Source organism: Candoia aspera, chromosome 18 (assembly GCF_035149785.1).
Source record: "Candoia aspera isolate rCanAsp1 chromosome 18, rCanAsp1.hap2, whole genome shotgun sequence".
Lineage (NCBI taxonomy): Eukaryota > Metazoa > Chordata > Lepidosauria > Squamata > Boidae > Candoia > Candoia aspera.
This window is the reverse complement of record NC_086170.1, coordinates 299,976-323,974: the sequence shown is the minus strand read 5'-3', so window position 1 is coordinate 323,974 and position 23,999 is coordinate 299,976. Positions and strand designations below refer to the sequence as shown.

The following is a 23,999-nucleotide window of genomic DNA, read 5'->3' as shown; positions in this document are numbered from 1 at the left end:
TGAGGTGAGGTGGGGCGTCGCCAGAGACGCCTCGGTGGGCCTTCCCGCCGGCCCGAGCCCTGGGGGCGGCGCTGGTGCGCCTTGCCGAGTTGCGTGAGGCGGCCGAAAGGCGCCTCGGACTGCCCGGCGTCGAGGCAAGCCTCCGCGGCCCCTCGCTCTCCCCCCCTTCCGCGCAGTCCCTTCCGGGCGGGTGGGGCGGCGGCGGCGGTTTTCTCGCAGAAGGGGCCGCCGCGGGTGGGAGGGGAGCGCTACCCCTGCGCTGGCGGCCTTCGGGTGCGGTCGGCTGTTGCCCGTTTCTCGGCTCCGGCGTTGAATCGAGCCGGAGCGCGGGTCTCCCCGGACGCCTCGCCTCGCCTTGGCAGGCCGCAAGGGCTGCTGGGAGTTGTGGTCGCGACCTCGCCGTGGCCAGGCTCGGGGCGCCGGCGGCGGAGGTCTCCAGGGGTCACGGCTGCCCGCGTCTGCCGGCAGGATGTCGTCGCTGCTCTCTCTCCAGGAGGAGAACCGCCTCTTGCAGCAGGAGCTGTCCCGCGTGGAGGACCTGCTAGCCCAGAGCCGGGCGGAGCGCGATGAGCTGGCCATCAAGTACCACGCGCTCAGCGAGCGGGTAGGGGCGGCGCGGGGGGGCGGGGCAGCCAGCCGTGAGCGTTAGGGTTAGGGTTTAACTTTCACCCAAAAGTCGCTGCCCGAGGGGCTTCCGGTAGCTGCCGGTTCGTAAATTGAGCGCAGGGAGCTGCAGGCCAGGTAAAGGGGGCTTTTCTCGGCCGCACTCCTTTCTCTTTACACACGCACACCCCGTTCTTTTTCTCTTTAGGGATTCAAACGCCTTTTTCTTTGCTTGGGGATCTGGGCTGCCTGGGAAACTTGTGAAGGAGCTTTAGGCTTAAGCTTTTTCTGGGGTTGAGCAAGCAAAGCGATTGAAAACAGAACAGCTATCACAGAAGAGAGGAAAACGGTTTATTTGTTTGTTTTTGGTCTACTTAGTTGGTCAGAACTGGTTAGGCTGTTTCAGGGATTTTAATGAAGTTGCGGGCTTGGTTTTCTCTTTTTGATCAGAAAGCTGTGTTTAGATGGGGTGGATTCGCTGGTGGATTTTAAGGGAGTACGCTGAAGGAATTGAAAACACTGATTTTGAAAAAAGTGTAGTTTTACAAAACCAACAGGTGGTGCTCATTTATTATTTTCTTAAACGGGTAGCAACGACCATCTGAGAGTTAAGGGGGTTCAGGAATGTTACGGCAGCACGCAGTGACCCTCTGCCTGATCTCCCTGCTCGGGGTGTGTGTGACTGCCACAGAGAGCCAGAGGCACCTGGGGGCAAACCCTTCACGAGAGCTGTGCCTAGGGGTTTGGGTGGGCTGGGGGACACGGCTGGGGCTTCTGGCTCTGGAAGGCCGTCCTGTCTGCCCTCCGCATAATCTGCCGGTTGTCCTGGCAGCCGTGCCTTTGACGCGCTTCCCTGCTGGCCTATTTTTGGTCCCTTTGCTAGAAGCTTGGAGAGGAGCGCGCAGGGAGGGTCAGTTCATAGCAGCAGCATTTAGACCTGACACTTTGCTTGTTTTCTGGGTTGAGCTGTGGTTTGGACAAAAGGGGTGGGTTCGCCACCCACACACAGCTAAGCGGGTGGTGAGAGCGGAGCCACAGTGGGAGGGATGGGGCGGTTCCACTGAAGGGAAGCGAGCTCTTTGGGAAAAGCAGCCGAGCGCCCCCTTGCTCCCTGTGAGAAAGGGTGGAGAATGAGTTCCAGTCCTCCCTGGGCTGGTTCCTCTCTCAGCCCAACTCGCCTCACAGGGTGGCAGTTGCTGTGGGGAAAACTGATGTGTGCCGGGTTCAGCTGAACAGAGTAGAGGCAGTATAGGAATCCACGGAATCGATGTTCTCTCTCAGCTGGAGGATGCGCTGCGCCTGGAGACCGGAGAGCGAGAGCCCCTGGAGAACAAGAGCTTGGCCAAGCAGAACATTGAGCTGCGTCGGCGGCTAGAAGAGGACCAGGCGTGCTACAAGCGCAAACTCCAGGCCTACCAGGAGGGGCAGCAGCGGCAGGCGCAGCTGGTGCAGAAGCTGCAGGCCAAGGTGGGTTGGGCGGGGAAAGTCTCCCGTGAGCCTGGAGCTGCTCCAGGGCGGTGCTTTGGCTCTTTTGACTGCAAGGCGGGTCCCTCCCTCCTCCCAGTCCTGGCCTGGGCCTGGCTCGTGATGCCAGCATGTTGGGCTAGCCGTTCAACTGGTCTGTGAGGCTTTTCCCCCGGCTTGTGCTGCTGGGAATTTTTAGCTGGTTTCAGTCCGGGTCAATGGTGCTTGGAATCTGCCTGCTGTTTGCTTGGCCGAAGAGATGGCTTTTTTGGGCCAGTGGCCTGTCGGCCGGGCCGCAGTTGTGTCTGCTTCGCGCAGCGTTCTTCTTTCTCTCCAGGTTCTGCAGTATAAGAAGAAGTGTGGGGAGCAAGAGCAGCAGCTGCTGGAGAAATCCACGGAGCTGGAGCAGCAGCAGCAGCTTGTGGTGAGGGCTTTCTCCCCTCTAGCAGGCCGAGGTGAGCCTGCTAGGCCTCCTGGCCTCTCCAGTTTGGCTGGAGCTGCTACTGATCTTTGCACAGAGGCCCCGGTGGATTTCGGGGCTGTGTGAACTGTGGGGGCAGCCCCCCTCCCTCTCTCCCTTTCTCTCCCAGGATGCTTTTCTCACAGTCTCTGCAGTCGCTACCAGCACTGGCCTGTTTTCTTTGCCTTGCAGCTGATGAACCCCTTAGCCAACTAAGCTCTCAAGGCAGACGCAGTCTCATGCCTCGAGAGAGAACTTGACAGTCCTGAGAGCTCACCGCTCTCAGGTGTGCAGTGCCCCCACTGCTGTTCCTCGGCAGAAGGAAAGCGCCTCTGTCCTGTTTGGATCTGTGGCGTCCAGAAGCCGTTTCCCCCAGGGAGTGGTATCAGGGTGAGGGGACTTCAGGATTTTTCCAGAGCTAATAAGCAGCCCGGTCAGGGGTAGGAGAAGAGCCAGAGGCTCAGAACAAGCACAGGCTGCTGATGCCAGTACTCTGGGCAAGGAGGAGGCCGGGATCAAGCAGACGTTTGGAAAAGCTGGCTTCCTCCTGCTCAGAGCAGCCTCAGCTGAGCCCTGACAGATGTGTCAAGACTCTGTTCTTCCTTTTGTGCTCTGTTGCTGCCCCCCCCCCACCCCCAGGGCCACTTAGACATGGCTGAGCCGCTTCTGTGTCACGACGAAGATCACAGCAACGACCTGGAAAACGCTCTGATCCGTCTAGAGGAAGAGCAGCAGAGGTAAGCGGAGGAAGAGAAGCTGAAGCTGCCGGTCTCCTCCCAGTTGCTTCACCAGCGTGCCCCCCCCAGCGTGTCGGCTTTGCCTTGGGCTGCCTTTAGCACACCCAGGAGTGGGTAGAACCTTTCCTTGGCCTGCTGGGCAAGGGCATAATGGCCCTGCCTCTCCTCTCCAGGAGCGCCAGTTTGGCCCAGGTCAATGCCATGCTGAGGGAACAGCTGAACCAAGCCAACGTGGCCAACCAGGCCCTTAGCGAGGACATCCGAAAGCTGACGGTGGACTGGACCAAAGCCCGAGAGGAGCTGCAGCAGCGGGAGGCAGAATGGGGGCGAGAGGAAGAGGTTTGGGCCTGGAGACCCTAACTGGGGGCCTCACTTCCCGTGGGGAGGATTCATTTCAGACTGCACAGCCAGCCCAAAACCTGGCCGAGTAGGGGTCTTGGGGCAAGCAAATGTACCGAGAGCTGCCTGCGTGGCCAGCGGCCTGCAGCTCCTCCTCTGTGGCTGAAGGCAGCAATCGAAGGTCACCGCAGAGGTCAGCAGGAGCCGTTCTTTTCCCTTCTCTCTCCTCAGTCGTTCAATGCTTACTTCAGCAGCGAACACGGCCGGCTGCTCACCCTCTGGCGACAGGTGGTCGGCCTCAGGAGGCACTTCAGCGAAGCGAAGACCACGACAGAAAGGTTAGTGCTGGGACTAAGGTGTCGGACACACATGTATTGTGAGTACCAATGGTGAGCAGGAGGGGGCTCCTATCCAGGAGGAAAAGCGCATGTGTAGTTTACAGGCTTTGAACTGTCCTTTAGAGAAGCTCAGAGCAGATCAATTTTGGGTTTATCTGTCTGTGTTTCTCACACTCTTTCGGTTTGGCAGCATTCTTATTTCTTGAGCGTTCAGTGAACGCCAGAGACTTACTCGTCTCGCTGTGGTGTTTTGCTCTAAGTTAGGACAGCATGTGAGTTTTAGGCTGGGATTGGTGAGGCAAGAGCCTTCTGGATCCTGTCTAATGTTTTGAATGGCAACCCACTTACGCGGCCTAAAGCGTTTTCCCAGTCAAGCACGTGTGCAGATTGTGTCCGGTGCCCCGGGAAGACTGGTTCGTGTAGGTGAAGTTCTGCGTTCTTTGTTGTACTTCCTAGACTGCTTCAGCCCAGTGAGGATTGTACTGTACATCTGGGCCTGCGTCTGCAAGGGAGTTATTTTTTTTCATTTTTCCAATGCCAGCGAGGTCGTCAGGCTGCTCAGCTTCGTTCCCTGCTCCAAAGGCCCCACTTCACTTGTGCATGCCTGGAATTGCAAAGCGCTTGAAGCAATGAAGGGTCGTAGAAGGGTGGCCTCTGGGGAAGGCTCTGACCCGGGGCTCTTCTTACATGTTTGCAACGCCGAGGGTTCTGCTTCCTTCCTCAGGGACCTCTCGGAGCTGAGCGGCGAGCTGTCCCGGTCGAGCCGCACGGTGCACGCCGCCTGCCTGAGCCTGAGCAGCCGCCTTCGCCTGTCGGAAAGTGGTGCCAGTGCAGCCGCGGAGAAGCAGGCCCTCTTGTCGGCTCAGCTGGAGGAGCAGCTGAAGGACAAGGTCCGGGACGTGATCCAGCTGCAGGTCCGGTGTGACGCAGAGAAGGCAGACCTGAGCGGCAGGTGGGCTCGGGGGAGAGCGCCCTGGCTGGGGAATGGCTCCAGCAGTAGCTCTGCGCTTCGGGGCCGGAGAGCTGGGCCCGGAGTTGCGGCTGCCAAAGACACCGTGAGACCGACTGGCCACTTTCCTCCGGCTTCAGGCTCAGTGAAGCTCTTTCAGGTCTGGAACGCCTGAAAGGACAGAACCTGGAGAAGGGCAGGACAATTGAAGTGTTGACCCACAAGCTGGAGACCTTGGTGAGAAGCGGGAGCGGGGCTGACACTGCGAGAAGCAGTCCCGGCTGTGGGACTCAGAGAGCTACTTGGGCTGCTGGGGGAGGAGGAGGAGGCGGGATCCCTGGAGCTGAACTGGAGGCTTCCGGCCGTAGCTTCCGCCCGGTCCTGCCCTCTGGCCCCACCTCCCCCACCTGCTGGACTGACCCTGCCTTTGTGGCTGCAGGAAGCCTCCCGTGCGCATGAACAGGCCGCGGAGGTGGAAGCGCTGCGGACGGAAGCTGAGAAGCTGCAGCGGGGGCTGCGGGATCTCGCCCAGGTACCGCTGGGCAACCCGAGGCCTCTAGGAGGCAGATTGTGCGCGTGTCTGGTCTTTGCAGCTGGCGGGCAAGCGGGAGGCTTTCGTGTGTTCCGACAGGTAGTTTGGTCTGGCCCATCTCGCAGGCAGTGATCTTGGACACAGATGGCGCTGGTCCCCTCCCGGGCCCTGACGAAACTGCTGACATTTCAGGCAGCGAATGCACCGGCGTGTGGGGCTTGTCCTCTCCCCGACACAGCCTCTCCCCTGGCTTGGCAGCCCCCGCCCTGGCTGCGGTGCAGTCTGCCCTACAGAAGCGCCAGCTGCAGCTGCAGGTGAGGGAGAGGTGGTGGTCTCCTGGCATGCAGGAGGGTTGGAGCAGAGGGGAAATGCCGGGTGGGTAACGGCAGGGAGGGCATCCTGCTCCCTTCTCGGTGGGATGCTTGAGGGGGGAGGCTGACGGTGGTACTGCGCGTCCTCTGCTGACTGCCTTGGAAGGCCACCTCCGCCTGCTGCAGAGGCACTCTGGGTGGCAGAAGACCAGGTCGGGGGTGGGAAAATGGCCCTTTGCCATCGCATGCACGTTTCCCTTTTTGCATCATAAATCCCGGGTCTTCTGCTTCCCCCAGACCGGGCCTTCTGGCCACCTTAGCCTTTATTTTTTTGGCTAACCCCTTAGCCAAGGGGATGTGAAGGCTTTGAAAAAGAACGCCCAAAGAGGAAAAGGAATCTTGCTCTGGACTATTCCGCAGACCCTTGGGACAGCGTGTTTAGCGGAGATTGATTTTGCTGTATTTGTGTTGCTTGCTCAAGTCTACTTTCCTTGGCACTGAGTGTGCAAGTTGGGGGGTGGGGAGAGCGTTTCCCCTTAGCCTGTCCCAGGGTGTGACCTGGTTCGTTTTGCACCCAGGAACTCCGGGGAAAATACGAGGCCGCTCAGGACCTGGTGTTTTCCCTGAAGAGACAGCTGGCCGAGAGCAACAGTGAGCGACGGTCTCTGGAGCAGATAGTCCTGCAGCTGCGAAACGAGGTGGAGAGTCTGGCTCAGGTCAAGGAGGATGCAGGCCAGGACGCCAGCCGTTTCCAGTCAACGATAGAGCTGCTGGGCCGGTAAGAAGAGGAGTCTGGACTTGCAGGGCCACAGAGCGGGCTTTCTAAGCTGGGAGCATTTGCTGGGAGCAGAAGAGCTCTCCTGGGGGTGGGAGGAGGCCCGCTCTGCCTCTCTGGGTGAGCTGTGGGACGCCTTGGCTGGGCTGGCGCTTGTGTTTCGGGGGGGTAGTCTGCTCGGCATTTGTGCTTTGCTGGGTATGCGGAGGAATAAGGACTGGAGACTCACGGAGGAAAAGTGGGGTAGCTAATCCCGCTTTTTTTTCTTCCCTGAACTTCCACTTTTTTGCGGTGACACTGCACTGCAAGTTCAGTTTGGGAAGATTATTTCAGGATCCTTTTTTGGAAGTGCTGCCCAAATGCTACAGTTTGCTCTCAGGTGGTTCTGGATAAAGCTGTTTGCTTTATTCCAAGAAGGAGTGTTTTTGCAATGTTGGTAGCTAGTAAGTGGATACAAGTTGCGTTGCACCCGCCAACCTCTTCGTGAAAAGCATACTTTTGGTTGCAGAGGCTTTTGTGGCCCAAGTCCCCCCCGTGCTCTCTGTGAGGCATCAGGGTGGCTCTCTCTGGCCCAGACTGGCCACCATTGGCCCCTGCCTGCTCTTCCTCTGCGTTTGAGGGACTGCCAGGGTGAGCCCGGGGAAGGCTGGAGCTGCCTGGGCAACAGAGCAGGTCCCATGACCTCTTCCCTGCTGGGCCCGCATGGCCGTGGCTCTCTCTCCTCCCAGCGAGAAGCTGTCCTTGGAGAAGGGCCTCCGGGCTGCACAGCAGGAGCTGGAAGAGGCACGTCTGGAGAAGGAGAAACTGCAGCTCACCAGCAGTGACCTCCGGCACCGGCACGACGCCCTGGAGGAGGAGAAAGAGGACCTCCTGAAGGATCAGGCGCGAGCCTGGGAGGAAGTTGAGCGGAGGTGGGTGGGCACAGGGCTGGGGGCCCCTGTTCGAAGGCAGGGGGGGAGTCCTCGTCCAGGTCTCAGCATCTGTGGTTAAGCAGGGAGACCACAGAGGAAGCCCGGAGCGTTGTGCCAACAAGTCCCCGGTTTGGGGAAGAGGTCCACCGAAGGCCACGGGCTCTGGCCTGCCCTCTGTTGGGCTCATCCTGGCTGTGGCTGTTTCGGGGCAGAGCATGTCCAGCCATGCCCTCCCGTGGTCTCCAAAAAGCCCTCATGGCCCCCCTTCCTTTGCCCTGCTGACAGCCGTGAGCAGCTGGAGCAGCTGGAGGCCACCAAGTCCAGTCTGAAGAACAAGCTGGTGCTGACGAAGGAAACTCTCAGCAAAGTAACTCTGGAGAAGGAGGTGCTGGAAGACGAGAAGGCCAGAGGAGCTGAAGCGCTCGCCAAGGCAAGGCGCCCCACGGAGATCACGCAGAGCATTTCTCCCGCGAGGCCCTCCTGGCCTCAAGGCCGGGGCAGGGTCAGCAACCAGAGGATTCTGAGGGAGAGACAGCTGGGCAGGGTGCTTTTCCCACTGCCCCGAGGGCCCATCTTGGCCAGGCCCGGAGGGCCGTTTGCAAGCAGCTCCTGCTCCCAAAGCTGGCGGAGGCCGCCCGTGCTCCCGTTGGAAAGGCCCCCAGCTCTAGACCCTAACCCAGGCTCTCCTGGGCTGTCCTCCACCACCGTGGCCCTCTTGCTTCTGTCCAGAACGAGGTGAGCCGGGCTGAGCTGGAAGTGGCTCTGAACCGGCTGAAGGCTGAGGAGGCTTCAATGCGTGACTCCCTTGCCAAAATGAGTGCCCTCAGCGAGGGGTTGGCACAAGACAAGATGGAGCTGAACCAGGTTCTTGTCCAGGTAAGGGTCGGAGTGGCGACGGTAGTGTGGGCGATTGCCCTGCGCCCAGAATGCTTGCGCAGGGACGCCCGGTGCTCCTTTGCCTGTCTTGCACCCCCGCCCTGGTTTCTCTGGAAAGCCCGAGGGCACTCGTGGCACAGAATGCAGAGGCTGGGGACCGCTGCTTTTGCCAGCCTTCCAGAAATGCCGAGGCGCCCGTAGACGCTTCCCAGTGCAAGGGTCGCCCCGGCTTGCGGGGGCTGCTCCTTGCTTGGCACCCTTGATGGGGGACGGGGGGGTGGCTGCGCCCGGCCAGGGCCTTGCTCTGGAGCACGCTGGAGGAGGGGGAAGCCGCACCCGCTGTCCCTCACCACGTTCCTGGGCATCTGCTTTGGACAGCTGGAGGAGGAGAAGGCCTCTCTCCTGAGCAAGAAGCAGGAGGCGGAGCTGGAGAAGGCTGGCGCCCGGGAGGACCTGGTCCGCTTGTCGCAGGAGAAGCTGGAACTGGATGCAGAGCGCCGAGGGCTGGGCCGCTCCCTGCGGGCGGCAGAGCAGAGCCGGGAGGCCCTGGAGCAGGAGCGGCTGGCCCTGCAGGAGGAGAAGGGGCGGCTCTGGGAGCAGCTGGGTCAGGTGAAGGACGGCTTTGGGGGCCCGGGCCAGGCTCCTCTTGCTCAGCGGGATCCTGCTCTGCCCAGCGCGGCTTCATCGCAGGCTAGGCCGCTCTGCGGGCAGGGCGCGGGGTCCGCCAGCGAGCCTTGCAGGCTTCGGCTGCTTGTGATTGACACCTGGCGGGGCCTGCTGAATCCAGCAAGCGTTCCGTGCGGGGTCTGAGCTGCTGTGGGGGAGTCTGGCTGGACCCGAGTTGCGTGACGGCTCTGCCCCAAGCGGTGTTTGTAACAGCCACGCTCCCTTTGGCCCTGGGTGCTCGCTTGGTTCCCCAATCCTAGTCCTCCATGGTCTGCCCCGTGGCGCAGGCCGTCATTGTCTTGCTGATGGGACGCCTCGTCCGCTCACTCTGAAGGGCTGGGACTGACTCGGCAGGGCCTCGGCAACTGCCTGGCTGCCTTTCTCGCCCCTTTCTCAGCTCTCCCGCCAAAGGACCGCAGCCAGCGAGGAGCTGGGCCAGGCGCGCCAGGAGCTGGGCCGCCAGAACGAGTCTGTGCTCCGGGTGGCCCAGGAGAAGGAGGCGCTGATGCGGGAGAACGCTAGCCTGCTGGTGCAGGTTGCGGCCTTGGAGCGGGAGAACCGCAGCCTGGCGGAGGAGCTGGCTGGCCTCAGGTGGGTGGCGGCTGGAGGAACGGGGCGGCTCTCGAGGCGGTAATCGAGGTGCCGATGTTTGCAAGCGCTTTGTGGCGCGGCAGCTCCCGCCTTCAGAGCAGGAGAGGCCCAGCACAGGTCCTTTTCTCCCCTCTCCTTTCTCGAGGGGCGGTTGCCAGAATCGGGTCCCTCAGTTGCACATCTGCCAGAAGCTTTTTCTGTCCTGTGGAAGGGACCTGCGGCCTAGCGGGTTCTGTTGTCATCGGTGCCCGGTCCCGTGGGACTCCCGGGCAAATGAGTGGCGTGGGGAGAAGCTGAGCACTCAAACCACAGCTGGGAGGCCTGACCGAAAAGTGGACGAGAGGCTCAGCGTAACACCCCAGCCAGCCTGATTTCGGGCAATTCTTCTGCTGGCCAGGTCTGGAAAGGACTCTTTGGAGACCACGCTCTTCGAGACCCAGCAGCATCTGGCTCACCTAGACTCCCGGAGGGAGCAGCTGGAAGCCGGCAGCCAGAGCACGCTTCTGGCCAAGGAAGCTTTGCAAGGTATGGGAGATGGGGCAGGGGCTCGTGCTTCTCCCCAGTGCTGTCGGGGAGAGGGAGGAGGGGCCTTTCGGTAGGGTGTGGACCCACTCAGGGAACCACCTGCTCTTCGTCCAGCCATGGGGAGGGGCTGTGCCCAGGGAAGGCATGCTCCCTAGGTGCCTGGGTACCTGCACGTGGCCCAGGATCTCCCCTTTGCCTTTGCACAAAGTCGTGGCCCTGGACCCTCGGGCAGATAGGCGCCTGTTCTCTGAAGCCCCCTCCACCTGTCCATCCTGCCCCTCCAGTGGAGCTTGCAAACCTCCGTAAGCAGATGGAGATGGAGGTGGGCCGTCTGGAGAGGGACAAGGAGCTCGTGGCCCAGAACTGCGCCCTGGCGGAGCAGGAGGCCCAGGCCGCCCAGAGGAGCGTGCAGACAGCCTGGGAGGAGGCCGAGCGTCTACAGCAGGAGAAGGTAGGATGGCGCCCGAGGTCTTGTCCGTGGGGCGGCGCTGCTTGCAGAGGGTGCCAGCAAAGCCCCTCAGGAGAAGGCACCTTCCGGAGCGCCCCCCTGCTGCTCCTCCCCAGCAGCTGCCTTTCGGGGGGGGGGGAAACCTGACCCAGAACTCACAGCAGCAGCAACGGGCCCCATGACATATTTGCGTGCTTGTTTGAAAACGCTCTCCTGAACCTGCGGCCTCCTGGTTTCCTCTGGCCTGTCTGCACGGGGCGAGATCACTGAAGCCGCAGTGAGAAGCTGGGGCTCCGTGGCCAGGCTTTGGACGTGCTGGACGTCCAGATGTCCCTAGGCGGTCAGGGGGAACCTCCTGGCCAGCCTCCCCGCCCCCCAGATCTCTGTTGTCTGGACAGGAGGTGCTGCGGCAGGAGCTGGAAGCTGAGCGGAAGCAGCTGCCGCACCGCCTGACGCAAGAACGGGAGGAGCTGCTGGCCCAGTACGAGGCCGAGAAGGAGGAGCTGAGCGCCGAGGTCCTGGCTCTGCACCGTGAGCGGGAGGAAGGCCTGCTGCTAGCCGAGAGCGAGAAGCAGCAGGTGAGAAGAGGATTTGCGTGGGGAGCACAGGCTATGGGGGAAATGGAGGGGAGGCAGGGCCAGGGGGCCGTCCCCCCTGCAAATTGGTTGCCATGTGGTCGCAGACGGGAGTGCTTTCTGGGGCAGCAAAATCATCTGCTACTGGAGGGGGTGGGGGAGCAATGAGAGCAATGCCATCCTGTGCTTTGGAACGACCAGCAGCGGATTATCTCGCTGCCACTGTGGCGAGAGTCCATCAGAACAATAGAGATGGGTTCTCTTGGTGGGGCCTAGAAGCACGCTTTGCCTGACCCGCAAAAAGTCCCATGAGGGGCATGAATCCGGCCCGTTGTGAGCGTCACAGGAAGCCTCGGGCTGGTCCTCTGGCAGAAGCTCCTCCTCCACCCAAGGGGCTGGATCGGGGGGTCATCTTCCGTCACGGCAGCCCTTTGGCCAGCCAGCAGCCCGGGGAGCCAGAGGAGCTCGTTGGGTGACCGTTCCCACCTCTTGCCCAGGCGCTCTCTGTAAAAGACTCGGAGAAGGCGGTCCTCCTGGAGAAGCTCCTGACTGCCCAGCAGAGCTTGGCCAGTGCCACCGTGGAGCTGGAAAGGCAGAAGCGCGAGAGCCGCAACCACCAGGAGCAGGAGCGGGTAGGAGGACCTGTGGGCTCAGTGGGGAGGGGACCTGGGGCAGAGCAGAGCTCTTCTCTGCAGACGGGATGAGCTGCTCAGGCCAGTTGCAGGCGTCTCCCCCGGCTTTCTCCCCCAGGACCACTCTGGGCAACTGGTGGGCATCATCAGGAGCGGAATGCCTGGCATGTGAACCAACCGGATTAAGGGGGCGTGGAGTTTAGCCACAGCAGGGGGTTGCCTGGCCTCTCTCCTTCTCCCAAGCGCTAGTTCTCTGTGGTTGGGGCATTTCCAGGCAGGTGTGGAAGGGTTGGCGGCTTGTCTGTGTTTCACCAGAGCACCGTCGGCACTTTGAATTCGGAGCTGCGAAATCTGCGTTCTCAGTTGGAAGATGCCGTTGCAGGGCACAAACGAGAGGCGACAGCACTGCAGGAGCAGGCCGGGGACCTGGCAAAGCAGCGCGAGTCTGCCCTCTGTGAGGTGAGGGGCCTTGGTGGCCGGAGGGCGAGCTGAATCAGCGGGGAGGGTGCCTGGGCGCCGCAGAGGGAGGGCTGCGTTCCGGGAGGCTCGGCTGCAGCCCTTCGGCGGGACGGAGCCCCACAGATCTTGTGTCCTGCGGCTGCCGAAACGGAAAGGGAATCCAACCATCCAGGTGGAGGAGCTAAAGACACGGCTACGGCTGCTGGAGGACGCCCGGGAGCTGGTTCGACGGGAGCTGCTGGAGGCCCAGCGCAAGGCGCGTGAGGCCCAGGGGGCCCGTGATCTCCAGCACAAGGAGGTGGCAGAGCTGCGCCGCGGCCTGGCCGACGAGGGCAAGGAGAAGGAGGCCTTGCAGAGGTCCAGCACGGAGCTGCGTCTTGCCCTGAAGCGGGCTGAGAGTGAGCGCATCAGGTAGGCCCTGAGCCGCTCCCGCTAACCCCTTCGTAAGGAGGAGCCCTGCAGCTGATGGGGCTTCCAGCCAGAAGGAAGCCGAGCGGAGGGAGGGCTGTTGAGGGGGTCAAAGTCCTGCAGGCCCGTCCCAGAGAGAACTGCTGCTTTTGCTGTGGAGGTGCAGAACAGGTCGGGGGCCGTCCCCAGCGAGTGGTTCCTGCCTGTGTCGTCAGCAGAGGGGAAGCTGACGAGCCTAGGCTGTGTGCTCCCTCGACCGCTGTTCTGCTCCGTTTTCCCGTCACTCCGGCTGCACCGTTCATCTCACAGCCCAGCGATGGAGCAGCTTCACGGCGTTTTGGCCTGGCCAGGGAACGTGCCTCCAGGGACCATAGACTTCTTCCCATGCTTCCAAAACCTCCAGCAGTTTTACGGCACTCTGGCCTGGTCTGGAGTCACTGCTGAGCTTTGCCCCTTTGGAATGGGATGGGCTCACGGACCCCCACTGGAGAAAGACGGCTCCCCTTTCTGCCTGTCTCCAGTTTGAAGCGCGCAACTGAGGAGAAGGACCAGAGGATTTTGATCTTGGAGGAGGCCCAAGCGGCTGCCAGCAAGGAGGCCGTGGATGTGCGTGGCAGCCTCCAGGCGGTGGAGCAGTCGCGGCTGGAGGCCCGTAGGGAGCTGCAGGAGCTGCGGAGACAGGTATGGGACGCAAATGGGGGGGGTGGCCTGGCCAGGCAGACCAGGCAAGAATCAGCGGTGGCTGGCAGAAGTCCCGGTTCTCCCCAGAACAGAGCAGTTCCGGGAGGGAAGGAGGGATTTCCCAGCTCTGGCAGGGCTGCGCCTCCTCCTTCCTTGTCGTTCTGGGTGGGCGCTTCCTTCTCCCACTCCTGTAGCTATTTTCTTCTTTCCTGCTCTGCCTCCCCATCTGCTGGGGGGCCGTGGTAGCCTTGAACCAGGCAGCGAGCTGGGTGAGCCGCTCTGCTCCTGGCGAAATGCCTTCGGAGCCCTTGCTCTCCCTCCTGCCCTGCCCGCCTTCCCAGGCCTTTTCCTCTGGCTCTGCCTTGCTCTCAGGTCAAGATGCTCGACAGTGAAAACAGCAAGAAGAGCAAGGAGGTGGCCGAGCTCCAGGCCTGGGTTGCTCTCGATGAGCAGCGGGAGGAGGAGAGCCGGCGGGAATCCTTCGGCCTCAAGCAACGGATCGTGGAGAGTGAGGCCGGACGGGAGTCAGCCCGGAAGGAGGTGGGGCAGGCTCTGAGCCGGGGCCGCTCTTCCGCACACCTAGTGCAGCCGGGAAGTAGCGGCCGTGGCTCTGGTAGCGTGGTAGCGCAGCTCTCGCGCATTTAAAGCGTCCCTGTCCAGATCCGGTCGGGAAGGCCGGGCTTTGGGCCCCGCCGCCTCCTCCAGACCCCTCTCTCCTTCCAGCTCCACAACCTGCACCGGAAGGTCCTGGACCTGGAGCACGAGTCCCGGCTCAGGGAAAAGGGGCTGCTGGGGAGCCTGGAGGAAGCCCGGGCCAAGGAGAAGAAGCTGCTGGACGACGCCCACAACCTGGAGATCAAGCTGGAGGAGGCGCGGGTGGAGGGGGCAGAGCTGGGCCTGCGGCTGAGTGCGGTGGAGGGGCGCGCCCAGGGCCTGGAGGCGGAGCTGGCCCGCGTAGAGGGGCTGAGGCGAGAGGCGGAGCACAAGCTGGGCAGCCTCCACTCGGCCCTCCGGCGCACCCTGGGTGTTGGCCGCAGGGGCCGGGCTCATGGCGGCGCCCCGAAGAGGCTCTTCTCCCCTGCCCAAGGTGGGTCTCTCGGAAGCCTGAGGAAGGGCCCTCTGGGCTCCGGTGCTGGGCAAGCATCAGGTGCGTTCTTCTGTCTCTCCGCAGGCACCTCAGCCGCTGAGGGGCCTGCCAGGAGCTCCGCCTCATTGGATGGAGGCCCCCTCCCGCTCTCGCCGGAGCGCCCCCCGTCCCCCAGCCAGGGCGAGCAGCTTGTGGCGGACATCGACCCGGAGTTGGTCCGGAGCGTGCTGCGAGATTTCCTGGAGGAGCTGAGGGAGGCGCAGCAGGAGCGGGTAGGGGGAGAGACCGGGGAAGGCGCGCTTGGCCCGCCGTGGCGGCCGATGCCCCTCCCCTGAATCTGGCCTCCGTCTTTCGGGATCCAGGACGAAGCTCGCTCCCAGCTGGGCGCCCTGAACAGTCAGCTGGCCGAGATGGAGTCTCAGCGCGACCTGGCCAGCGGCCGGGTGCAGCAGCTGCAGAAGCAGGTGGCTGAGCGTGAGGAAGGTAGCCCTCTTCCCGCTTCCCGCTTCCCCTTAAATAAGCGGCTGCGTTCCTAAAGGCAGAGCCCTAACCCTAAAGGAAGGCTTCCTTTCATGCTTCGCTTCTCATGGGGATGGTTTTTCTCGCTGTATGTAACCCTAATCCAGAAAGAAAGGGGGAACAAGCAAAGCACCTCCTCCCAAGTAAATATGCGTCAGTTTCTGTAAAACTGGTTGCTAAAAAGTACCATGCCTTTAGCCCTGCCTACCAGATCTGGCAGCTGTGGCAACCTGGTGCCCATCTGTTCAGCGAAGGTGGCATCTTGGCATCTGAGGGGGCACCTTTCAGTTTGTGCCCTTGAGAAATGGGCTCAGCCCACCACTTGCGTGAGCTGCCTGTCCTGTTCCTGAACACGCACGGCGCTCCTTCTGCAGAGAGGCGCAGCGTGGACGGAAAGCTGACGGGGGCTCAGGCGGCCCTGATGCTCCGGGAGGAGACCCTGCGCTGGAGCGAGCGGGAGCGCAAGGCCCAGGCAGACAAGCTGGCCACCCTGGAGCACGACCTGCAGGCGGCTGAGAGCGAGCGGAAGGCCGTGCAGGTGGGTGTGCAGGGGAGCTATGGAGGCAGCCTTGGAGGGGCACGTTTCTGCAGGGATCCTTCTGTCCTGCTCTCCCCCTCGGGAAAGACGGGGGGGAGAAGTGCTGCTCCCATCTGCTGTCTCTCTGTTGAGTCCCAGGAGAGCTTCCCTGTCCCAGCTCCCCCTCCGGGAGGCAAGAACCGGCCGCCATGAGGCAGGCCGGGGTGGCAGCGGGGCTCGGCTCTCTCCCGACTGGCCATCTTTGGGCCAGCTTGGCCCATCCCTGCTGAGCCGGAGGCAGTTGGGATCGCCCTTTCCACCCTTTTGCTCGTTCCAGGAGAAAGTTGGTAAGGTGAAAGCCAACGAGGCCAAGCTGGAGGCGGACAGACGACGCCTGAGGGACGCCCTGGGGGCTTCGGAGAGCCGCAGCACCAAGCTGGAGCTCCTACGGCGGTCACTGGAGGGGGAGCTGCAGCGGGCCAAGGTGGTGCTGAGTGACCGGGAGGCCGAGCTGCAGCTGCTTCAGGAGCGCACCAGCCTTCTGCAGAGGCAGGTGGGCTCTCCGTGCAACTGCAGGGCCCCAGGACCGCCAGGCCCTGTCGTCCACTCCTGCACCCTTGAGGGCAAAGCCTGGAGTGGAGGCTTTTATTCCCGTCTGCCTGCCTTACCCGTGCCTGCTCCCGCTACGTCCCAGGTGGCCGAGAGCGAGGTGAAAGCCAGTGCGTTGCAGCACTCCATGGACCAACTCAACCTCTTGCTGGCCAGGACGGCTGATTCCGAGAGCTCGCTGAGGGAGAAGGCGCAGGGGCTGACGGCCGCCCTGTCGGAGAGCCAGAGTGGCGCCACCTCAGCCCAGGAGAAGGTGCTGCAGCTGCAAAAGGCCCTGGTGGCCAGTTCGTGTGAGCAGAGGATCCTGCAGGTGGGTGCGTCCTGCGGGGAGGGCTAGGGCCCCGCCGACGGAGCCTTCTTCCACCAGAGCTGCCCGTTGGGCTCCAGAGAGAGGGGACCCACATCCACCTTCCTCCCGCTTCAGGAGCGGCTGGATGCGGCCCGACAGGCCCTTGTGGATGTGAAGAAGCAGAATGGCGCGCTTTCGGAGTGCCTACAGGTCCTGAAGGGGCAGCGGGCCGAGCTGCAGCTGCAGAAGGAGGCACTCGAGGGGCTGGGGAGGCAGCAAGAAGAAGTGAGTGGCTTGAGCCTGCAGAGACGCCACCGGTTCGCTCACCACGCACTGAAATTGGGGGAAGGTTGTCCCTGGTTGCTTATGGCAGAAGGGGCTGGCCTGTGAGGCGAGAGCTGTAAGGCTTGGGCGGGGCACAGAGCGCTCTCCGGCACTCCTGAAGTGATGGTTCTGCTCCTGAGGGCAGCTGGCCAGGGCGAGGCTAGAGGCTGCTGCCAGAAACCCCAGAAGCCCGCTCTCACGTGCCCTCTTCCCCCTGTGCACAGCTGCTGCGCCAGCGCCAGGAGGGGGAGGCGGCTTCCCTGCGGGACCTCCAGAAGGTGCAAGAGGACCGGTGCCTGCTCCAGGAGCGCCTGGGCAGTCTGCAGGGGGCACTGGCCCAGCTGGAGAGCGAGAAGCGGGAAGCTGAGCGCCTCTCCCTGCGCCTGGAGAAGGAGAAGGGTGCCCTGCGGAGGACCCTTGAGAAGGTGGGCTGTGCGGCTTTGCGGGGAGCGAGGGAGGAGAGGCCTCGAGAAGGCTTGGGGGGACCAAGGTCACGCTCTTAAATGGCCGCTCGTGTTTTCTGGAATAGAGTGGGTGAATTGGACACGCGGGCCTCTGCTCCCCCGCTGGAGCTTGTTAACGGAGTTACTCTTGCCGGGTGGTGGTTGGCCCTGAGCCCGTGCAGAGTTTTTCTGCCAATTCTCTTTTGCTGCATGTGGGACAGGAGGGAGTGGCGGGGCCCCTTCTGCAGCAGCCAAAAAAAATTGGTGGGTTTGACAGGTGGAGCGTGAGAAGCTCAAGACCCAAGAGGACTCAGTGCGACTGTCTGTGGAAAAGGGGCGCCTGGATCGGTCCCTCGCTGGTGCGGAGCAGGAGCTGATGGAAGCCCAACAGCAGATCTGTCGGCTTGAGGTAACCCCTTGGAAGGCACGGCAGCAGCCCAGTGAAGTAACCTCTGCCACTGCCTGCCGAACGGATCCTAGCCTGTGCCTGCCTCCTCTCTGGCTTGGGGAGGTTGTGTGTCTGCCAGCCCCCGCCAGCTTTCTGGGCAAGGCTGACAAATGGAAGGAAAGGGGCCTGCTTGCCTGTTGATAGCAGAGAGGGGCCCCCCACTCCTGGCCCCTTGGAGGAGTCTTGAGCGGCAGTCCCACGGGCTTGCAAGAGATCAGACCTGGCCCGCGACCGCCAGCCCAGCAGAAGGAGCAGGAGCTTGACAGTGAAAGCGGGCGCTGGATTGTTGCGCCACTCCTTGCCCCAAAGGGCCCGTGGGAAGGGGCTGGTCCTGCGTTTCCTTGAGGGAGCCAGACAGGCTCTGATGCTGGCATCCTCTCACCTGGCTCAGGCACAGGTGGCAGAGCTGGAACGGGCCCAGGGGAAGAAGCCTCTTTGCAAAGGGTCTGCCCCCCAGTGGCAGGAGGGTCAGCGGGAGACGGAGTGCCTGAGTGGTTCTCACTGCCATCGAGCCAGCGGGTTGGAAGAACAGGTGAATTCCCCTGCCGTCTGGCCAGGTTGCGGTTCCCCTCCTTGCCCCCCATTGCCTGGGTAGCGCAGTGAAGGGGCCTTTCCCCCACAGATCTCGACTCTGAAGGAGCAGCTGCAGCAGGGCGTCCAGAAGGGGCAGCCCCACTTCCCTGCTTCCTCTCTCTTTTCCGGGCGCTAGCTGTTGCGGCCGCCACGCAAATGCACGGAGAAAGCGAGCCCCTGGGTCCCTGAAGGGGCAACGGCCCACTGAACCCCAGTACCGCAGGGCTGGACTTGAGCACAGTAAGGTAGTCCAGACCGTTGCCTTACTCTATCCAAGAAGGTGACCATTGTTTGAGCAGCTTCCTTACGTCTTGGATCCAAGCTGGATCAGAAGGAAAATTCATCCCCCATAAATGCCACCGAAGCATGGGGGGTGGGGGGAATAGGTAGCCCTCTGAGCCAGCCTGGTGCCCGAGGGGCCCCTTGTCTGCCGGAAGGCATCATTTCTTCTCTTGCGGGGAAAGGGGGCACCTGAGCTGGGGCTGGGCCACTCTCTGGCTCGAGAGGGTAAGGTGGGCCCCACCATTGCCCAGAACAGCGTCTTGTATGCCAGGATGGGCCAAAGGGTATTTGGGGTTCTCGCCCATCGTGACCAAGGCCTTTTAACCTAACTGTAGATGCTAATCAGGTATGTATTTTTGTCTGTTTTGGCTCTTTATGTAGCAGCCAGTCAAGGACAGTAGGCATTTTTGTATCCGTGGAATTGTTACGGACTTTGTTCCTGGTTCTCGTTGCACAGCAGGGGAATAGTTTGTAATAAAAGACTTGGTTGGCACCCCCTTGGTCCCCCCGTCCCTCCTTTCTATTTGGAAGGGCCATGAAAATGCATGGAGGTGGCGGGGGGGGGGGTTCCTGTAGTGCCCTCTTCTGTTGGAAACATTCTCTCACGGAACAAGTTGTAACGTGTTTGGTCTATTTATTTTTAAACCATTTTGTAGAAAAGTCGGGAAAGAGAATGGTTCCTACAAGAACCAGGTTGTAATTGCAAGAGAGTGAACGCGCCCGGCAGCTGCGTCCTGGAGGGACAGGTCTGGAGACCGCTGGGCTGGGCTGCCTGTAAGAAGGTCGGTCATGCATAGAACAAGCACCCTGCTGTGCAGCACGGCTGTGGGCGGGGCAGAGAAGGGCTGCTGCCAGGGCGCCGGTGCTGCTCCTCTGGGCACGAACAGGGGGCGTCCGTGGACTGAAGCACCTCCCTCACTGCCGTGACCCCCTCTCTGCTCAGCAGCCGCCACAACTCCTGGCACAAGAGGCGGCCATGGTCTGGCAAAGGCCGCTGGTCGCCATGACACCGCACTTGGAGAATCTGTCGCGACACAGGTCAGCTGGGGGCAGAAGGCAAGCCACCATCAGGAGCAGAGTCCCACATCCCCCCCCCCACAGGTTTTAGGCAGAGCTGTTCCAACTCCTGTGAGGAAGGGGGGGGCCCTAAACAGCCTTTCCAGCTAGTGGCCGGCAGCTCTCCTATAATCCTCATCCCCCCCACCCCCATTTGGAGTGCAAAGGCCCTTTGTGCATACCTCTTAGGAGTTCTTCATGAGCACAGATGGTGCGAACGCAGATTTCCTTATTGATCACGTAAACCCTACGGAGACTGAAGAGAGAAAGGGCAAGAGGACGTGTTCCTTTGTGTACATTCCCGCGCCTCTCGAATGGCTGTTGGAAGCCTGGAAGCTGAATTCAAATGGGTTCCCCGCCCACCCCACACCGAGACTCCCGGAGTAGCAGGCAGTCTCCCTTCCCTCACCCCTGCAAGGCCTTCAGTAGGACTTTCCCACGGGCTGATTGCAGCACGCAAAGCTGCAAGAAGATCTTGGCTTCACAAGCTGGATAAGGAGCCTAGCCTGGCGTGGGGGAGGCGCGAAGAGGGATACTCCCTTGTGGGTTTCGGTCCAGGCACGAGGGAAGCCGCTGCCTGGAATGATCGCGGCCCCTCACCTGTAGAAGCAGATCTCGTTCAAACACTGCTTGCAAGGCTTGTAGATGGAGTACAGCCTGGTGCAGGGGTACTGCTCCTCCTGGCAATCTGGAGACCAAGAACAAGATGGAGACGGGGGGCTGCTACATTCAGTCCAGAGCGTTTGGCGTGCTTTGGATGGGCCCCCAGCCCAGCAGGCCAGAGCGCCCGATGCAGCTCTCAGGGGCAGAGGGGCATTGGAGGCATTTCAGCCTCACTGAGAAATTGAATTGTCCATTGCAGACATCACAAGGAGTGACCAATTTCAGAGCTGGTGACCTCTTACCAAGGGGCCCTGGTTCGGTGGGTTCTGTCTCGGAAGCGTCTAGGGAAAAGCCGAGATAGGAGGAAGGTGTGAGTAATGGTTAGCCTGGGGGGGCTGGGGCTGGGGGGCCGGGCAAAGCCAAGAAGTCGTCACTTGGCAGGGAGGGGTTCTCCGAGACCCCAGCAGGTGTGCTCACCCGGGGTTGGGGCGGGGATGACCTCCTGCGGATTCTGCTGCTGGGACTGGAACTGCTCCTCTGGGGTTTGGGGGGAGAGATCTGCAGGGGAAGAGGAGGGGTGTCCTGCTTTAGCTGACCCGTTCCCGAAGCCAGAGGGGCCTGTGGGGTTTGGCTTTCGGGGCAGGCTCACCGTTCCCGGCGTAATCGTAGTAATCTTGGCTTTCTGAAAACGAGGAAGAGGCAAAAGTGCGTAATGTGACTGAACGTGAGTGGATTAGAACAGCACAGGAGATTGTCCGCCCTCCGGTCAGGATCAGCCTTTGCAAGCCGGACAGGGGCCTGGACGGCAGTGAGGACCCCCCCATCCCTTGCTGGTACTCACCAATTTCATAAGGGGCATATGGGGGGTCAGGGTAGGCAGAGTCGTCGAGGTCATACTGTCCCTGAGCCAGAAGTGCTGCAGAGAGGAGAACTGAGGCTGTTTTTTTCCAGGGTGACTCCACAGCCAGCCACCCAGGTTAGGATACCAGGATGATCCCTCCCTCCCACCACCCATCGGTATAGGCCAAAGCTGCCACATCCGCCCTGGAGAGGGGGGCCTTCCCAGCACTGCGACTTGAGCTGGGTGCAGGCGGGCTTTCCTCTTTCACAGCTACTGGCCAAACTACCTGGGCACGTGAGGCTTCTTGTGTAAGTGACACGGGCAAAAGCTGGGCATCCCCATCTGCGGGCGGATCACCCTGTGAGGGTGAAGGAGCCTGCTGGCCACCTACTCCCCAGGGCTTGTTCAAGCCATGGTGTGTGTGTGGTGGTGGGAGGCCTGGATCCCTCCATGCAAGCAGGTTTCGCAGGGTGCTCTGGACACGTGGCCCCAGGAGGAGGGAGATGAACGTGGAGCAGTTTGCTCCTCACCTGGCATGCAGAGGAGGAGGAGGCCCAGAGTCCTCATGCTTGTTGGGGCCTCTGGAGGCAGCTGAGTCAGAGTGAGCTGAAAGACACAGGATGCTCATTAGCTCTGGGCTTGCTTGGACTGGAGGGCAGAACTGCCACACACCCAATTTGCTGTTGACACAAGCAGTGCTGGCGTGACCCCCAAGGTATCAGTCCCAGCAGGGAGGGATTTGTGTGGCCTCTCCAGCAAGGCTGGTTCAGAGGACCCTTGAAGTTGGGCCTGCAGCCAACCGTATGGGTAGCCACTAAGGACCTCGTCACCAGCACAGGCCAGATTCTCTCAGCAAGGGATGCTGGGGAGCTCTCCCTATTGCTGCATCTTCACGGGTGTTTGTGAGCCGCCGAAGCCCGTCCACCTTTCCCAGTCTGTCCGAGGAAGGGTGGGCCCGGCAGGCTCGAGGACACCAACGGTACTGCTTCTGCCTGATCTCCGGGGACCCAGAGCATCTCTTTCAGATCTCTTTTTTCTAACTGCTTGGGTTTCTCCACGCCCAGCCCTACAGGAGTGGCGAGTGGAAGAAGCGGAGGGTATCCCTTTTCCGCATCCAGACCAACAGCCTGCTTTGGTCAGAACCGCTCCAGGCCAAGTGACACGCCTGCTTCTCACTGCAAAGATTAAAATAGACCCTGGAGCAGATCCTGCTTGGTACTTGAGGAAAGTTCCCCACCCCAGCAGGAATCTTTTGCTGTGCGCACCAGCCCGTTCTCTCCTGTGCAGAGGAGAAAGAGATGCTAAAGGCAAGGCCTGCCTGTGAAGCTTTCAGAGCTGAGGAAGCAACCAAGAGCAGCCCAGTTTGGCTCAGCTTCCCTTTCCAGGACAGGTAGGCTTGGAGACCTCCTGCTGGGGGTAGCTCTCTGCTTACGGGCAGAGACAGGGCCAGGCTGCGCCAGAGGCCCAGAAGGTCAGTCCTGGAGCTGAGCCCCCCTTTGCTTCCCTTGTGCTTGGCCACAAAGATGCCAGGCCAGGCTGATGAGGGGGAAGGGGCTCGGTACCCCCGCCCCCCATGCAGGAGGTTCATGCTTTAGAGAAACCAGATGCTGCAATGCTGCAGCAAGGCACATCTGGGAGCAATCAGCCAGCTCCTGCAAAGCCAAGAATGGCCGGCGGCCCTCCGCAACTCCCCCTCCCCATCCTGCCCCCTCCCCTTTGCACAAGGAGAACAAAAGGGAACCTCTTTCCTGGCCACAAGGATTGAATGGTAAAATTCGTGGGCATGAAGTAACCCCCACCCACGGACACTCACGTCTGTCAGGGCTCTCAAAAAGTCCCATTCTGGAGAAAGCCCAGACCAAAGTCCAGACGTCAGGAAACGGGGTGGGGGGGAGGGGGCTTTGGTGGCTGCAAGGCCAACTTACTCGCCAAACTGGAATTCAGATGGGCTGCCCCCCACCTTTGTTCCTGCCTTTGGGAACTTTTGCCTGGCACTGGAAGTGGGGCGGGAGACGGATCCATTTGCTTTCAGATTTTTGTTGCTGGGCTCTCCTTGAAAGCAAGTGTTTCCCTGAATTGAGAAGAGGGGCAACCCCAAAGACAGGAGCCCTGTTGCACCCCCCATCGGCTCTGCCCATCCCCACGCAGCAGCGGCACGTCGTGCTCCTTGCCCACTCACCCGCTTGGAGGTCCGTCTCCCTCCCCAGCCAACTTCGCTCTCCTCGCCCAGCCTGGGTCTCCTCCGTCTGCGTTCCAAGCAGGCAGAAGGAGCCGGGCCTCCACCGCTGCAGCCTCCCTCCTGGGTCCTAATGCCAACTCCTCTCAAGGCAGCAGGACCCAAACTTTCCAGACCGTTTCCCAGACTGGCTGAAGCTGCAGCACAGACTCCACATTTACACCTGCTTGAAGGGGAGACTGGCCCACCTTTATAGTTCACCTGGCCCCCTTGTCTCAAATGCCCACTGTGGAAATTTGCCCAGAGACCACCACGCTGCTGTCTGCTGGGACTCCCTGGTGCAATTTGGCCTCTGGCTTTCGGAGGAGGAGGAGCTGGCCAGCTCCTTCAGCAGTGGCTCTCCGCCAGAAGTTGATCTCAAGGCCTAGAGGCAGTCTACCATCATCAGAGATGGGGAGAGTGTGTGCCTTCCGATCCCACTGATGCTCTCCTCTTGGAAGCGAGAGCTAGTGGCGTGGGCTTACTGCGGCTTGCCCCGCGGTGGAAGATCCAGACAAGCTGCCACTTCTTCACCTGGGCAGCTTCTCCACTGGCATTAGGAACGACACGGGTGCATGCGGACGGTTCTGGGAGCTACTGGCTGATCTCGACTATGGGGAAGCTGGCCTGGAGCAAATCTGCCCCTGAAAGCCCTTCCGGTCCATTTCTGGGCACTCATCTGTTCCCCTCTCAAGGCCGAGAGCAGCTCCAGCCCCTGCATATGCCCCCCAGCGCCTCAAGCCCACAGCAGCTCTCCCAGGCTTTCCCCAGCCTCGGGGAGAAGGCCGCCTCTGCCAGGACCCAGTTCCGGCAGCAGAATGCCTCCCCCACCACGCAACTCGAAGAAGCTTGTTTCTCCTCTGCCTCTTAGGCCAGGTCTCGCCATGCCACCTTTTGGGCGGGTGCCTGTCAG

The 23,999-nt window shown here is 61.5% G+C and overlaps 2 protein-coding genes across 2 annotated transcripts; one reads left to right on the top strand and one right to left on the bottom strand.

Moving 5' to 3' along the window:
* The first annotated feature begins 267 nt into the window (after nucleotides 1–267).
* On the top strand, nucleotides 268–18,930 carry CROCC (ciliary rootlet coiled-coil, rootletin). The gene is made up of 35 exons (XM_063317553.1): nucleotides 268–604; nucleotides 1,885–2,070; nucleotides 2,405–2,488; nucleotides 3,167–3,264; nucleotides 3,438–3,603; nucleotides 3,835–3,941; nucleotides 4,666–4,893; nucleotides 5,031–5,127; nucleotides 5,330–5,422; nucleotides 5,548–5,736; nucleotides 6,312–6,511; nucleotides 7,237–7,419; nucleotides 7,705–7,849; nucleotides 8,149–8,295; nucleotides 8,674–8,904; nucleotides 9,359–9,552; nucleotides 9,950–10,077; nucleotides 10,362–10,528; nucleotides 10,924–11,103; nucleotides 11,598–11,732; nucleotides 12,048–12,191; nucleotides 12,364–12,602; nucleotides 13,121–13,280; nucleotides 13,653–13,820; nucleotides 14,004–14,367; nucleotides 14,452–14,639; nucleotides 14,730–14,850; nucleotides 15,261–15,424; nucleotides 15,741–15,956; nucleotides 16,098–16,322; nucleotides 16,437–16,586; nucleotides 16,850–17,050; nucleotides 17,346–17,477; nucleotides 17,908–18,048; nucleotides 18,139–18,930. Exons 1-35 carry the CDS (start codon nucleotides 470–472, stop codon nucleotides 18,223–18,225), a joined length of 5,793 nt encoding a protein of 1,930 aa, XP_063173623.1. The 5' UTR covers nucleotides 268–469; the 3' UTR covers nucleotides 18,226–18,930.
* A 55-nt stretch (nucleotides 18,931–18,985) lies between these two features.
* MFAP2 (microfibril associated protein 2) lies at nucleotides 18,986–23,404 on the bottom strand. The gene is made up of 9 exons (XM_063317610.1): nucleotides 23,051–23,404; nucleotides 21,402–21,477; nucleotides 20,872–20,946; nucleotides 20,680–20,712; nucleotides 20,508–20,588; nucleotides 20,333–20,371; nucleotides 20,028–20,115; nucleotides 19,610–19,683; nucleotides 18,986–19,414 (listed from the first exon to the last, which is right to left on the bottom strand). The coding sequence occupies exons 2-9, from the start codon at nucleotides 21,436–21,438 to the stop codon at nucleotides 19,311–19,313; spliced, it is 531 nt and encodes a 176-aa protein (XP_063173680.1). The 5' UTR covers nucleotides 21,439–21,477; nucleotides 23,051–23,404; the 3' UTR covers nucleotides 18,986–19,310.
* Between the last annotated feature and the right edge of the window lie 595 nt (nucleotides 23,405–23,999).